The sequence below is a fragment of the Rhipicephalus sanguineus genome, chromosome 4, assembly GCF_013339695.2.
Source record: "Rhipicephalus sanguineus isolate Rsan-2018 chromosome 4, BIME_Rsan_1.4, whole genome shotgun sequence".
NCBI lineage: Eukaryota > Metazoa > Arthropoda > Arachnida > Ixodida > Ixodidae > Rhipicephalus > Rhipicephalus sanguineus.
In genome coordinates this window covers 177,413,633-177,429,854 of record NC_051179.1, presented here as the reverse complement: position 1 = coordinate 177,429,854, position 16,222 = coordinate 177,413,633, and the positions used below count along the sequence as shown (strand labels likewise).

General features: G+C 43.6%; 1 protein-coding gene across 1 annotated transcript in view; it reads left to right on the top strand.

The window, feature by feature from the left end:
- LOC119390924 (small G protein signaling modulator 1) overlaps positions 1 to 5,259 on the top strand; it is a 140,827-nt gene extending 135,568 nt beyond the window's left edge. Inside the window, exons 21-22 of the mRNA XM_037658640.2 lie at positions 75 to 242; positions 3,671 to 5,259. Of these exons, the coding sequence (XP_037514568.1) occupies positions 75 to 242; positions 3,671 to 3,759 (257 nt within the window). The 3' untranslated portion in view covers positions 3,760 to 5,259. The remainder of the gene's footprint in view (positions 1 to 74; positions 243 to 3,670) is intronic.
- The last annotated feature ends 10,963 nt before the right edge of the window (positions 5,260 to 16,222 follow it).

The window sequence follows — 16,222 nt, the reverse complement described above, 5'->3', positions numbered from 1 at the left end:
GTTTCTTTTGACGCCATTTCTGTTGGTCATGGCAATCTTAACATTTCATGTTGGCATATTTATCCTTGCATCAGAGCTTGTCTACCAGGATGTGTTCAGCGTCTGGGAGACCATCTGGGCTGCCCAGCACGTCGCCTCCAGCAACTTTGTACTCTTTATTGCTCTGGCCATGGTGGAGTACTACCGCGACATCATACTAGAAAACAACATGGACTTCACGGACATTATCAAGTTTTTCAATGGTATGCACTGCCAAGTTCACTTGTGTCACTCAAGGTTTGAAGGTCCTCATGTAACTGTGCTGGTGTAAGATATATTGACTTACGCTAACTATCAATACAGTCTTTTTTTGCGTGTAATGGAGAAATTTTCTTCACTTCGCTCTGAGCCGAGTCAAAACCATATAGAAACATTTCTGAAAAATATTTGCAAATCACGACGACAGAGACCCAAACTGATACGTTTTTCACTGAAACATAGCCCTTATATAGACTGTTGTCAAGCAGGCATGCGCACATCTTCATGTAACGAACCGAAATAATGGGAAAAAAGGAATAAGTGAAACAAAGAAACAAATAAAGACGCATGAAAGAGGGGAATTTTGAGGGCTCCTTTCTTTGTTTGATACAACCTTAATGAAGACCAACAGATAATGAAGCCAAGGCATGCATAGGGGACGTTAATTGTACTGTTCTAAGTGCATTGTAGTAATTTGATATAAATGTGAAGAAAGTAAAGTGGACAAAAATACAATTTTCCGACGGCAGGGACTGAACCTGCAAATTTCGGAATACGCGTCCGATGCTCTTACCGATTGAGCTATGGCGACGGCCGTCCCCTCGTCCACTTATCAGGTATTTATGTGCATGCCAACCTGGGAGACATTGTAGTCGTAGCGCGACAAACGTAGACAAAAGAGCAGAGAACTACACAGGACAGGCGTTAAACTTCAACTTGTTTTTTAACCACACAATTGCTTGGGAACTAACATAGAAAGCAACCACGGCAATCACCCAGCCTGATAACACAACCTACTATACATTCTACTAACTGAATAAATGAAAAGAACACACACAATCAGGGTGATGTGTCACTTTGCAATATTTTTTGAAGCACCCCGCGCATGCCTATCCCTTTTATTGCGATAGCAATTATATGGACAGTCTCGGCTGGATTTTGCCGTCGCCGTCGCCGCCGTCATGCACCGTATACGTATAAGTATGTATATATATATATATAAAAGCCCCAAAGAAAAATAATTCAGAAAAAAGCTTCCGAAGCGCGGAATCGAACCAGGGACCTCTTGCTCCGCAGCGAGTGGCGCTAGCCACTACACCGCGAAACGCAGATCCTCCACGTAGCTAACGGCGAGCGTTATATACACACCCTTTACCGCTGGACGGAGTCAGAGACGGCAGGCGCTTATAAGCGTTTCTTCATTACCAGTGAGAAGGCGCTAGGAGCGCGACGGGCGCATTTAAAAGTCGCCGGCGAGCTCGCTCGCTTCTTCTTATATTTGCGCAGGGCGAACGTTGCCCTTCCGCTGTCTGCTCGCGCAGTTTTCTTGTGGTGAGGGGAATAGGGATGTTTCAAGCTTTCACCGTGATGTCCGCACTCATGTTACGGAGCGTACGAAAGTCACTCGAGCTCAAGGGACGCCGCTAAACGAACAAACAGAAGATGAGCGCCAACTATCAAGTGTCACAGCTCGACACTTGAAGCACGCTAGTTTCCTTCGCTGCTTCGGCCGCCTTTGCACCAGGAGCGCTTTTCAAACTGAGAGTATCCATTGGCGAGCCTCACTTCGTACAGCATTAGTTTCTTGCTATCGCATTCATTGCTTCGCCCTTGCGGCGAAACTGACTTTTTTCTAACAATTTTATTTCATTATCTAATAGTGAGACTGAAGACTGGATGATACATGAAATTCCGTGTTTCTTTATCTGGTACGCTTCCACCACCTCCCGTGCCCTCTGGTTTTTGTGATGAAAGATCACTGACGTTTCACCAAAGACCGGTGCACAGCCGCAGCTCTTGCAGTGCATTGCCAAATGGGAATAAGATGCGCCTTTCAGTGAGCTGTGATGCTCACGTAATCTTATATTGAGGCACCTCCCCGTTTGCCCGACGTACACCTTCCCACAAGTGGTGGGCAAGCGGTGCGGGATACCACCCCGCACTCACAAGGCACGAATTTCATTTTGTTCTTCACACTGCATGTGGCTCGCTCGGAAGTATTGTCACGACCATTTCTTGAAACTGCAGCACAGATTGTTCCCGGTTTCCGACGCGACGTGAAGACCACGTCAACCTTGCAATTACTGGAAACTTTTTTCAGGCGATGAGACAGCGCATGAACAAAAGGAATGCCTGCCACTTTCTTGGCATTGGCCTTGTCGCTACCTTCTCTGCCTTCTACTGGCTTGTGACTTCTTAAAAGTTTTTCGCATGACAGCGAAATAACTGAATGGGGATAGCCCACTTCTTTCAGTCTTTTTATTTTGACATCGCACTCGCTTGCAGGCAGTGAATGCAGGATTTGGACAGAGCAGACCGCAAACATGACGTGGCTATGTCCTATTTTAACCAGCTTGGAGTGACTGGATCTAAAGTCCAGGATAGGCTTCTTTGAACTCGGGAGTTACTGCCAGCAAACATGGGTGCTATAAAAGTCGAGCCTGAGATCTAAGTACTGCAGCTTATTGTCGTTTGCGGCTTCTACCGTGAAATGCAGTCCCATGCCAAGCTCTTTCACATGCTATGTGAACCAAGGATGTTCACAACCATTCCTTCCTAAGACCTCAGTTGATTTCAATAATCTACTTGCATCATTAGCAGCCATCACTGACCCCACTCTCTTTAAGAATACACTAATGAACTTGAAATAATGAATTGTATAATTACATGCTTATTGATGTACACTGGCTATTTAATGTACTCTTTGTGTATTAATAAACATTGTCTGTTAATAAAGTGTACTTTCTGTGTGTAATAATTTACTATTATATAGTATTGTTTTCTGCACTTTAGTTAGTTACAAATAATCCTGTATTTATTTTGCTCTTAAACTGTATTTCCAAGCCTCCCCTCTACAATGTACAAAATATACCCTTACGGTCCCACAAAGAAATAAATAAATAAAAATTGCATGATAGATATTCTGATACAGGAACCGTAAGGCGGTGCCAAAGTGCTATCGTGCCTCATCATATTGTAGTGTATGTGCACACTTAGCTATTCGAACTTGGAAATATCTTTTTCTAGTGGTGAGATTTTGATGAAGGCAATATGCTAGAGCCCTATGGGTTTAGATTTAGGTGCACGTTAAAGAACTTCAGGTAGTCGAAATTTCCAGAGCCCTCGATGGCTTCTCTCATAATTATATCGTGGCTTTGGCATGTAAAACCCTTGAAATTATATTGTTTTTGTGGTGTTCCTCTCTATGGTGGAGAGCATGTGCAGGGACACTGTTTTAAGCATTCTCATGTGATTTGTGCGCAATGCACAATTGTTGCATGAGTAAGACTCGTCACCTTGAAAGCTTGTGCCACACATCCGAGTACACGACATCCTTTCTACGTTCTCAATTCTTTGAATTTCTATTAGGCCTCGGCTCTACAAATTACCCCAGCTTTGCCCTGCTGACGTTTGTTGCCTTCGTGCTTTTCAGAGATGGCCGAGCGACACGACGCCAAGGCCGTGCTACAGATCGCTCGCGAGCTTGTGCTGCAAATCCAGACGCTGATTGACAACCGATAGGAGAATCTTGCCTTCCCCAACTATGGTCTAACAGCATCATCGTACCCGTCGGCCCTTTCTCTGAACGTTGATGTGACCCTTGAACTGGTCATGTGCAGTGAGTGCCACGGGGCTACTCTCCACAGAATCATCTGCGAGAGCGTCCTGCCCGTACAAGGTGCTCCCTATATGAAGCTCGTGCTGCTTGGCAAACTGCAACATTAGGCATGAAAATTAAGATAACACATAACATGGTGCAATATACCTACAGCCCCTGCCATAATCGGGGCTTTGTTCAATCTTGCGGACCCCAAAGTAGTAAATAGTAGTAAAAGGAGCCAGTTCAATGAACAAGCAATTGTTACAAGCACACAGTATTTGAGGTCTTCTACTGCAGCCTTTCACACGGTTAAGGTTCATTCATTTTCCTTTTGTGAGCAAGGATGCTGTAGTGAAGACAAAGTAATGTTATTGCTGATGTACAGCGTGCTTCTACTGTGCTTTCCCACATGAAGTGGCACTGGCTGCCTAATTGTTGCCAAAGCGCTTCTTGTCATACCTTTTCGGACTCTGTGAAGCTCGTGCATATTTTTATGAGTTGTAAATGAAAGTGAATCATGTGCCATAAGAGCAACTTTGATACGAGTCATTAGCATTCACTTTCCGAAGACCTTAGTCTGTGCCTGCCGGCTCTCATGCCCTTGGTGTACCTCCTTTATGCTTATCCGACTAGCCTGCACTAGTGGGTGGGCCGAGCGCAATATGCTCAGTTTAAACTTCAGTGCTGTACTCTGTGAGCATGCTGAGTTGGGCAGAGAATGGTCATGACTAACATTGCATTTGTGGTGCTCACAGAAGCAAACTCTGTGCCCTTTCTTGTAAAACAATATGTTTCTTTGCTCTGGTTGGTAAAAACCTGTTGTGCCCACATTGGAGCAAGTGACATGATCACCGCCTGAAAGCCTGCATTTATCACCCAGTGAGTTATTGATAAGGCTAACTGGATGCACCATACATGTAGTATAATGCTAATCTTTGGCACCTCATACTTCTGAGCCTATACATTCTGGTGAACTCTGAATGTCCTGCAGTGCTCCAGGTGCTTTGTTCTGTACATTGGAACCATAGAACTGTCGGGCTTAAAGCTTTTCACAAAACTATATATTACTGTTGATCATAAAAATAACTTTTTGTGCAGATAGTCCAACACAACTAAGGCAAGTCAGGGGAAGTGCTTGTGGTGGCCTAACAATGACTTCTAAGAAACACTCTATTTGTGATTGTAAATGTCAAACTAGCTGTAAGCTGGCATTACATACTATAGTGTTCAAAAAGAAGGAAAAGAATGTTTCGTTACAGAAAGTCATTCAGAAGAAATTCGGCAGATGTCACGTACCGTTGGAATCTATGTAATGCGAAGCGTGCGGTGGGAAGGTGAATGTGGCGTAATTCTATACATTGAGCGAGACGTTACAAAATGGCGCTAAAGATAGGTGCAATTGGCATACGCACACACACATGAAGAGCCGCATATGTTTTATATAACCAGTTGTTTACAGTTGCATAACGATTCCAACAGCAACAGCAACATCAGACGCAGTAAGCCAATGAAATCAAGAGTTCGACAAAACCTCGTCTGGTCGGCAACAATAGTGAAAAGGTATAAAAGAGAAGACGCCGACCAAGAACACTTAAAAGTAACAAAGACGTTTCAGCTGCCGTACGGGGGCCTTGTTCACAAATGAAGCAATGAAAGAACGGCAGTGAGCCAATATGTAGTGCTTATTCTTGTCCGTTGTGATGGAGAACACACGCATGTCTTACGAACCCGTGTGCATATGTGGAAGGGGTTCTTGACAGTTCTCACATAGATGTAGATTGATGTGCACAACGCAGACCTCGCCAATTCCGCTGCTTGTCTGTGCGTGTTTGGTGTCTGGCGGCCGGCGAAGTGGGATGCGGCCTACGTTGAAGTTGCGCATCGCCGTGTTCTTAATGTGCCCACGCCGCCGCACCTGCAATGAAACCGCTTGCTGTGGATGACACATTGGAATCCTGTGATTGCAGTGGGCTCATTGCTCCAGGTTTCAGAAAAAGCTAACACGCCAATTTCTGTGAGCAGAGCATCTTATTTGAGGTCGTCCACGTGCACAGACTGTACGTTGAGAGCGGTGAGCGCGAAGTGATTGTTGTGGTTGTGGCATCGAACGTAGGTGGTAGCCCGGTCCAAGACAATGTCTAGAGGCCCGTTTGCTAGCTAGGTCATGTCGACAACAGACTGGGTTCATAGAGCCGGCGACATGTCGGAACCTGAAGTCACCTTTTGCGTTGGAGAGGTGTAGGCCGTGCAGGCTGGTAGCCCTGGAATGTGCCAACTTCAGTGACCTCAGTGACTTCAGTGACTTCAGTGAACGTAGACCAACTTCAGTGGATGGCACTTATCGTATCCGAAGACTGCCAAAGCGTATGTGGTCCTTTGTGAATTACGGCATTTGCTTGCGCAAGGGGAAACTGCCCTCTTACACGAGATATTTTTCTGGCGTATGTCATGGTTGTGGTGGTTCGCAGTCTTACGGGCACTCATTTCAATTCTATTGACAGTGTGAGGTAGTGGTGTACTTCGTTCTGGTTGGGAGGAAAATGCCTACCCTGCACGGAAATTTAAGCCACAGTCATAAGACATTGCGGTGTTCGTCAACGCTCGGCGTCCGCAAGGTACAACGAAGCCGTCGCTTACGTCGATGTTAGCCGTGATAATGTATGGCTTGCCGATGCTCAGGTAAAATGAGGCCAGCAGGCTACCCATGTCGCTTGCGTTCATGTTGGCCACCTTGATCAGGGCATACCTGTGTACTTGCTCGTTCTTCTAGCCAGTTGTGTTATCGCATGCGGGATGACATAACACGTCCGCAGCGTCGAGGCAATATGCATTATAGCGGCCGACATCTGCATTGCTGTAGTATAGCCTTATGCCATCAGGGCACTTAGCGACAGCTTCTTCACATGTCACAAAGCGGCTCTCAATCAATCTGACGTCATCTTTGGTCAGCATGAGGCCATCGCCCAGCCTCATGAAATGAAGAGAACACTGCATCATTCTGGCGGACCATGTGGACGAGTGGATGGCAGTCGAGCGTCTTCCAGGGGTGTTCTGTCTTCAGCTCCCTCACTAGCCTTGCGTTTCAACGTGTATGTTTACCATTAATGTGTTGATTGAGACTGTGAATCACCTGTGGCACATGAACTGTGTTATGTGGGTATGTGCCGTACGTGACTGAGGGAAAGGACTTCATGACGTATGCGACAGGCGTTTTGCGTTATTCATGTCATGACCAGTGAATCGTGTTCGACGTACACTGATCCCCTGCTATGCCAATTTTGGTAAAGAACAAGTTATGAAGACGACCAGGGGAGCGCCCAGACGTAGGCGGCTACATGGATAGATATGTAGATAGAAATGGCCAAAGTGCCTGAGGTTCGCTAAAAATGCTTCGCATTTAAAAGTGCTTGTAATGCCTAACTGTCAATTCTTTTATTGAGGCAACTCATGATGATTGATAATGTTTTATGGCACAAGGGCATCTAGGCAAGAATGCGTCATGAACTTTGTATTCGCTATTGACTGGGGTTAGAAGCACTTTAAAACGGAGATTGTAATTTAATTAAGCTAACCTATTACATGTCAGGTAAGTCTTCTAAATAAGGCCTGTGTGTTCACTGAGAAGCTTAAAGTACACATCAAGCATTTCAATAAAGAAGATTAATATAAATTGAGTCTATTCACAAAGGCGTTATTTCTTTGTGATGTTATTGACTCTATCACGAGAAAACTTCAAGAATGTCAATAGCACATCTGTCTGCATTCAATATAGTTATTATTATAGTTAGTAAACGTATACTAACACTTGGGCTAAATCATTCGTTTTCTTGCATATGCCAATGTTATCAAGTTTCAGAAATGTATAAGTGAGATTTAATTTCAATATACGTTCAGCTTCATCCATCCGAGCCTTGGCCTATCTCTCGCAGCAGATGTGAGCCACACGTGCAAAGCAAATGCCTGCTGGCTAAGGCTGAGCAGCTGCAGTGTCCCTCTCACCAGTGCCATTTTCTAAGGAGGGCTTTGTTTCGGTGCTTAATTACCATGGCCGTTGAGGAAATCTTAGTGGCTGCTCCATGGCAGGCGGCCTGACGCTGCCCCAACCCAGACGACAATTTCCACTTTGCGAATGTTCTCAGGCCAGCAGCACGGAGTGCTCGTCTTTGTCCAATGTTTCTCTTGTCTCCATCACTGGATAAAGCATAGAAACCGCAGGTGCCACCAACGTTGCACTGCTGTGGTTCCTGGTGCACAGCTTGTAAACATCATCAACACGATGGTACTAGCACAAGCTCCCTCGGCAGTACACTATTAAGTGTTCAACACAGTTGGAAGAGGGTGTAGTAGAGCTACTGGTGAACAGCTTGTAAAGTTCCTGCTAGGTCGAGTTCTTGAAGATCAACGTCAGCAGCAGTGGCGTTGACTAGCTGCAGCAGTCGACTGCAGAATAACTCTCTCGCAACCTGCACACCCGAGGTGGCTGACCAGCTTCCTTTTGGTGACTAGGGACTTGGCTACTGCACGTTCCGGCTATTAGCTGGAAAGTGCAAAATCTGCTATACCTTGGCAACTCGGGGTCTGCACTGCCTGGTCATCAGGTGTAGATCTATGAGCCCAGCCAGGTTTTAACCGTCAGGCTCACAAGAGGTATGCAGGGCCCGCCAGCATGTTTGCTGTACCAACGCTGCCTCTTATCGAGGGCCTTTTCAGAAAAATGTGCAGTGCGGGAACTGCTGCCGTGTTATACAAGATTGGAGCCAGTGCTGCAAGTGGGCAAAGCCAGTGACAGTTGCGCGATACGTGGCCAGCGAGGGTCACCAGGACTGAAACCTGCTGGCCAGAGCTGCATGGCAGCATCTTCCCCAGCAAGGTCCAGACTGCAAGCTGAGATAATGTGGCTCTACCTGCAAAATGAAATAATGGTCTGTATTAGCTTGTTCATTTGGGCTTGTTGATACATCACCGAACTTAAATGAATAAAACACTTCACCACTGTGTGTCTCATCGCATCTTCATTGCTAGAACTGCTTTTTTAATAAACCCTACTCAAACCATGTCACGTGCTTCCTAATGATAGTATGATGTGGGAATGCTTTGATTATTTGGTAAGACTTTCAGGGCACTTAGCGGCAGCACGGATGTATGTCTTTGGTACTTTATTGGAACTTTCATTGCAATTATGGAATGTAGTGGCTCGTATCAGTAACTTCGCTTTTGTAGCATAGATGCAATGTCTTAGCAACATATGCATGGGCGCTACTATTGTCTCTGTCGTGCATCACACCCTGTTTAGCCAAATGAACATGTCCATTGCTGATTTTCATGCACCTGAAATACATTAGACTAGTGATAAAAATGTGACACTTAATGTCCATCCATTGTGTGGCCAGCCTGTCATGATATAAATTAAGAGAAATTTTTGTTGGGCGAGTTGGTGAACATTCATAATTGCTTTTAAGGCGCGAGAGAATACAATCACAAGAAAGCACATGGGACAGAGCGCCACTAACAACTGCTTTATTTGCAGAAATACATGTACATATGTATATTTTCAGGGCGTGCGCAGAAAGCATATTTCCATCAGTGGTGGCCAGATAATGCATGCTCAATGAACTTTTTCTCTCTGATTTATACAACATTACGGAAGTGTCACTAACGCACATGTCACCTTTTTCGCCGATACTGAACGCTGCCATCAATTCTCTGGCTGTTTTTTCTTTGCTTCTGGCGATAACCCGCACGTCAGAATAGCATGGTCTACAAGAGCTTGAAGGGCAATTCCTAATATGCTTAGGCAAATTTGGGCCCTCTTTATTTTGCTCAACATTTCGTTCATGCTCCCTGATCCGCTCATTTAAACATCGACCGGTTTGGCCTGTGTAGAAACAGCCGCACGTAAGAGGAATCTCATAGACTACCCCTTCGGCACATCTCGTGTTCGACAGCCCATGCTCAGTGCCACATCCTCTTACATTCCCTATTTCTTTTTCTTTTTCTATTTGAGAGCAAAGCCCTCCGAGCTTCCTAGGAGCTGAAAAGACGAGCGGAACGCCATGTCTGCTTGCAACCTTCTTCAGATTATGGGCCTGAAGATGGAACGAAAGGTGCCGATGATGTGTATGAATTTTTCCACACGAACGATGGTGTTCGATAGGCTTTTTCTGTGGATGTGACTGATTTATTTTATTCCGTCCCTCATGAGGCCTTATTCGTTGCAGTTAGCGAGTGCATGAAAGGAATGACCCTGTGTCCTTTCAAAACACTGCTGGTATTTCTATTGATGACTTTTTAAGGCTTTTAAAGTTTTACCTAGAGTCCACGTTTATTACATTTGATCAGCGGTTTTTTTCTGCTGAAAGCTGGTATATGCATTGGATCCTGTGTCGCACCAGTGTTGTGTGATATTTCTCTTTCACAAACTGATCAAATCCTGCATCAGCATTTACCTACTGACCATGTTTGTAAAGTATTTAGATATGTGGACAATTTTTCAATCATTTTAACCAAGGACGGAAGCCTGAACTTCGAAAATGTTGTGTACAATGTGTTATCCCTATTTAGACAGCATGGAAAAAGGCTTGGAGTTCACGAGTGAATTGCCTGACGGTAATCACTTACAGTTTCTAGATCTGAATATAGAGTTCTGTACTGATCGGGTCTGTTGGGGTTATGCCCCGCTTACAAACAAGCCACTTCTGCCATATGATTCCTGCCATTCAAAGCTGGTAAAAAGAGGTATTGCGTTTGTATGTCTTGAATCCGCCCTAAGGAAGTCGTGTATCCACAAGATGCAGTTCAGTTTTGACAACCAATTGGTCAGGCTGGCTTCAGCTGGGTTCCCTGGTTCGCTTGTCACTGGTGTCGCTGAAAGCTTCTTACAAAAAATAAAGAAAACGGCTCCCAGAGCTGTAGCTGAGGTACCTCGTGAAGAGGTTAGACCGGTTGCCGTGCCGTATGTGCACAAGCTGGCCCGTAACCTGAAGAAGATTGCGAGCAGACATGGCGTTCCGCTCGTTTTTTCAGCTCCTAGGAAGCTCGGAGGGCTTTGCTCTCAAATAGAAAAAGAAATAGGAAATTTAAGAGGATGTGGCACTCAGCATGGGCTGTCGAACACGAGATGTGCCGAAGGGGTAGTCTATGAGATTCCTCCTACGTGCGGCTATTTCTGCACAGGACAAACCGGTCGATGTTTAAATGAGGGGATCAGGGAGCATGAACGAAATGTTGAGCAAAATAAAGAGGGCCCAAATTTGCCTAAGCATATTAGGAATTGCCCTTCAAGCTCTTGTAGACCATGCTATTCTGACGTGCGGGTTATCGCCAAAAGCAAAGAAAAAACAGCCAGAGAATTGATGGAAGCGTTCAGTATCGGCGAAAAAGGTGACATGTGCGTTAGTGACACTTCCGTAGTGTTGTATAAATCATAGAGAAAAAGTTCATTGAGCATGCGCTATCTGGCCACCACTGATGGAAATATGCTTTCTGCGCACGCGCTGAGAATGATACATATGTACGTGTATTTCTGTAAATAAAGCAGTTAGTGGCGCTCTGTCCAGTGTCCTTTCTTTTGATTGTGTTCTCTCGCGCCTTAAAAGCAATTATGAACTGTCTGTTGGTGTGTGTCTAGGTTTTTCAGCAGCACAGCACAGCATTGAATTGGATAACCCAGTACTTAAATGATCTGCCTCACTTCATAGTTTTCTGTTCAAGCGCCAAGCTTTTGTATATTAAGAGTTTGACAATGAACTGGATCTCACAAGGGACCAAGAAATATAGGGGGTCACTTATAGACACAATGCAAAGTGTATAATGAGTTTTGCATTCGCAATATCTCATGCACACTGAGATGTTGACAAAAATAGCTTGGTCATGTAATCTTGCTTGGTCAAGCAACCCATACTGAAGTGCTGAGTCGTTAAAATGGAAACTGCCGTCGTCTTTAGGTCGCTACTGTCATATGATGCGAGCTAGACTTAGCGCATAAATATTACAGCAAATTAATGAGAGAGGAAGGGGGAAGCTTTTTGGCAAAACTTACTATATTGACAACACAAAGAAAAATAATGAAAAATAATGTCACAAAATAATGTGACATGTGCCCATAGTATAAACGCTACTTGATTAAAATTTGTTGGAAGGCTTTGTGGAAAATTTTTAATGCATGGATAGTATTTATTAACAAACGCAGTCATAGTGTGGTGTTAAAGAATTGTCAGATGTTCAAAGAACTGCAAACTAAATTCACGTCAAAGCCCCGATGCTAGCCAGGGCATCAGTGAGAAGTCACAAATTTCGAAATATTTTTCAGTAGATGCAGGGCCGTACCCAGGAATTTTTTTCGCGGGGTGTTTGTGTGTAGAACGGTTAACTTTGGCAACTTGTGGTCGCTGTGAAGGCGTGCAAGTATTTTAGTATCACCCAAAAAGTTAAAGCATGAAAAAATTTCGGGGCATGTCAGAACCCCCTCAAGTTACGGCCTTGAGTAGATGGGTTACATTGACTCGGTAAAAGTTTTTCAGTTTTGTCGAGTTCAGTCTTTGAGCTCTCTTGAAATACAAGAATGCAGCATATGTCTGCCGATAAAAATTAATTCGGCTTAAGCAGCCATTGACATCATGGCAAGCAAGTTTACAAAGTAATTAGGCGTCACCACTGGCCTTGCATTTTTGCATCTTTCTTTTCTTAATTCTCCTCTTGCAGTAAGAGTACAATATTTGTATTGAAGGCACATTGTTTGTTTAGGCAGTTATTATATTTATCTTCTGCCTCTTTTTCAATTAAATTATGCGAGCTCTCGTTGGCTAATGCTAGACCGATTTTAGAAAAATTGAATGAAGTGCTCAGATTTCATTTTTAGTGTGGCGTTTGTATATCACGATTCTGTCTAATGTGTGATGGTTCTTAGAAATCATTTTATATATCACGATTCTGTTTATATATCACGATTCTGTCTAATGTGAAAGGTTCTTAGAAATCTTATAAGGCATGGGATGGATAATAATGTGATAATGATATGAAGATGTTGTTGGGAAGAAAGACATTATGCTCCTGAGCATGTAGAGTCCCTCCTTATGCACGAGTACACAGGACTGCTGAACAGCCTGACACGTGCGCTACCTTATCGTGTCAGTGGGCCGACTTCCTGAGCAGAGTAAACTGAAGGTTTTGTAATGACCTAGGTGACGCGTACGTTTGCAAGGACTGTTCTCTCTGATAATTGCATAGAAATGGAGTGCTTTAGCATAGCCAAAATTTACTACCATTACAATACCTACTGCCTGTCACCATTACAGATGCTAGCAACTTCCTTCTGTGCATGCATTTTCGGTTGGCACGCAACATCGGATAGCATAACAGACCCAAACTGTTATTTTTCGCACATGTTACATGGCGCATGACAGACAAGGACGCATGGAAGACAGATTACGTACGCATAGCTCTGTTTGTATCTCCCCTGTGTCCTTGTTTGTAAGGCACTAGGCAGTCCGTACCAATGGGGTAACAACAGGCCTAAACAGCAACCATAGTAGCCATTGTCTAGCATTATATTACCGTTGTTAAGCCATTTACGTATGGCTACAAATACTTGGGTACTTCAAATGTTTCCGGTTTAATCTGTGTAAACGAACAACTTTCCATGCCTCCTTTTGGCAACTTGACGGGAGCCGACTGTATTGAGCAAAATGTTACAGACGTGCAGCCTGCTGTCATTTGCAGTTATTGAGGACAACCTGGGACATAATGTCCAGCATTGAGAGCTAGGAGAAAAATGCATTTACTGCAAGTCTTTTCTTTGCTGTTGCTATGTCCTTTACTACATCACTATAGTAGATCATGTCTTCTTTTTTCTATTTTGGCCTTTTTAGTGTATGCCTAGTCCAGTGCTCGTCTTCAAACGCATACCATTGTGACTGTGATGTTTTACTACTCAAGCAAGAAATGGTTTGGTGCAGTTTGATTGTCCATTTTTCACTCATGTGCGTGCTGCTTTCTTCCATCTCTTGTCTTAAAGTCAGAGCTGTTTGTTCTTTTATTCAGGTATGTGTATTAGCTTTGTGTAACCAGTAATGTTGTTAAATGAAGTGTTTTGATTATGATATGTCATAATTATGGCTATTGATGTTTTGTGTTAGTGGTATGTAACCAGCTGTCTTAAACATTACCATCTGAAGATTATCTTCACTGTGGTCATTATGTACTTGTGTAATTGACTGTTCGTTTGTCAAAGGTGATGTTTTGAGCCAAATGATTTTCTTTGTTCTTGTTGTGTGATGTTTTATCCTTTTTTTGCCTCATGATAGTTCTATTGCTTTAGGCTTGCTTAACTTGATCTATTGAGCTGTTGAAGTGAACTAATGAAGTCATCCTATGTTAAGGACAAGTTTGAGAAAAGCAGTACACACAATTTAGTGGTCAATACTGACGTGGTATGCAAGTGAAGATTTTATTTAGTTGTTATGCAGTATTGAACTGTCCTTGCAATGAGCATATACCGCTGTTTGGTACCACTTGTTGCCTGCACAGTTGTGCATTGTTGCAGTCTTAGCACTTTCACTGAAAAGCCAGCCCTTCTATATCAGCGTTGGGCTGACATATATGACTTTGGAGCCCTGAGGGACCGGTGTTAAATGTCACTGAAAGTGTTTACTGTGATCGCAGGTGCATTGGCAGTTGCTTGTGTAGTGGAAATATTTTGGCATTGAAATTCAGTGTGCTCTTGATGTATTAAAATGTGTATTGTTTCCTAGCAGTATTGTTGGAGATAAAATTTAATAAATTCTTGCATGCAAGAATTACAGTCCCACCACATGTGCACGAGTGTTTCCATAGATGATCTGAAACGTGCACCGCTCTTACCAACTCTGCATTAAAACATAGAATTAACAGCATTTAATTTTAATATGACAAACTTGCATGCACTTTGGCACATACGCTTTAGTGCAGCATGGCGTCCATGCATGCCCCAAAGGATCAAACTGCACAATATGGTGCACATAGGTTTTGCAGCATTTTGCTAAAGGCAAGAATAATATGTCTGCCCTCCAGGTTATTCTATGCATTTCATAATTATTTGGGAAAACGCGATGGGGAAATCAGAGCAAAAGGAAAATAAACGTTTTAGCCATTCCACTCTGAGAAGCTGTGGATGACCAGCGAAGCTGTTTAGCACGCATATGACACATATATGAAAAATTCCGTAAGCAGGGGGTGGGTGCTCGAGCCGACGTTTCGACAAGTGGACTTGTCTTCAAGAAGACAAGTCCACTTGTCCAAATGTCGGCTCGAGCACCCACCCACTGTCTACGGATTTTTTTATCGCAAGTTTCCATCTTCCTGTTCCTGCCGTTCTTTGGATGACAAAGAGATGACACAGTGGAGGCTACTTAATTTGGTATGAAAGGCCAGGTTTTGAACATGCCCATCAATGTTCAAACCACAGTGCACAGTCTACCGCGGCACATCAACGATGACACCGTCATTTATGTGCATATATGAAAGGAGCCCTGCAACCAAATTTCACCCGCCAAGTTCTTCATTGCGACGCGTGCCTTCTATTGCTCGGAGATGAATGAAAGAGGTTTGAAGATAGACACGTGCAAGCAAAAGTTATTGAACTTGCAAACAAAAAGCGATATTCAGGGTGTATTGTTTTGAGACAACACAGATTTTTTATAAAAATGATATGACTGTAAGGCTCGATCCTGTCGTTTTTGCACACGAACCACGTCAAGGCGGAAATACTTTGCCGTAGCTAAAATGACACTGCTGTGACTAATTTTAAAAAACTCGTTAATTGACATTTTAATTATCGTCTTGAAGACGGTTGTTATTATTAGAAAGTTGTAGTATATGACAATCTATGGCATACCCATTTTTTAGGAATAAAAAAAGTTGCACGTATATTGAGATACTCATAATTGAACTTTAAGGGCGATACCCAAGCAACATTTTATCCTTGGCAAAGTGTCGGCCTGACGTCGCTGGCCAACTGCACTGTCGTTGGTCCAACCTTGGCAACCACTGTAGGGCCGGTCACGGGGATTGACATTGGCCTCACGTGGGCCTGCGTTGGCACCCAATGTACGGACGTCTCTCGCAAGTATTGCTCTGCTTTTGTTCTCATTTTTGTGCATGTTCTTACAAAACGCATCAATTGTTTTTCTGGTGTGCTGGTGCGTGTCGTATTTAATGTCAACAGGCAGTTTATAGAGGCGTTTAACTCTATCTGAATTACGGGCACAGTGCACATGTAAGACTGAAATAAACGCCTCTAATGGTGTGCACTTGTTAGCGTCTTAAGACGTAAATAAAAGAAAGACATGAATATAAGTTTTCTCTCTTTAGATGTTTATTTTGCAAGTGTATACATGCACTGATTTTACA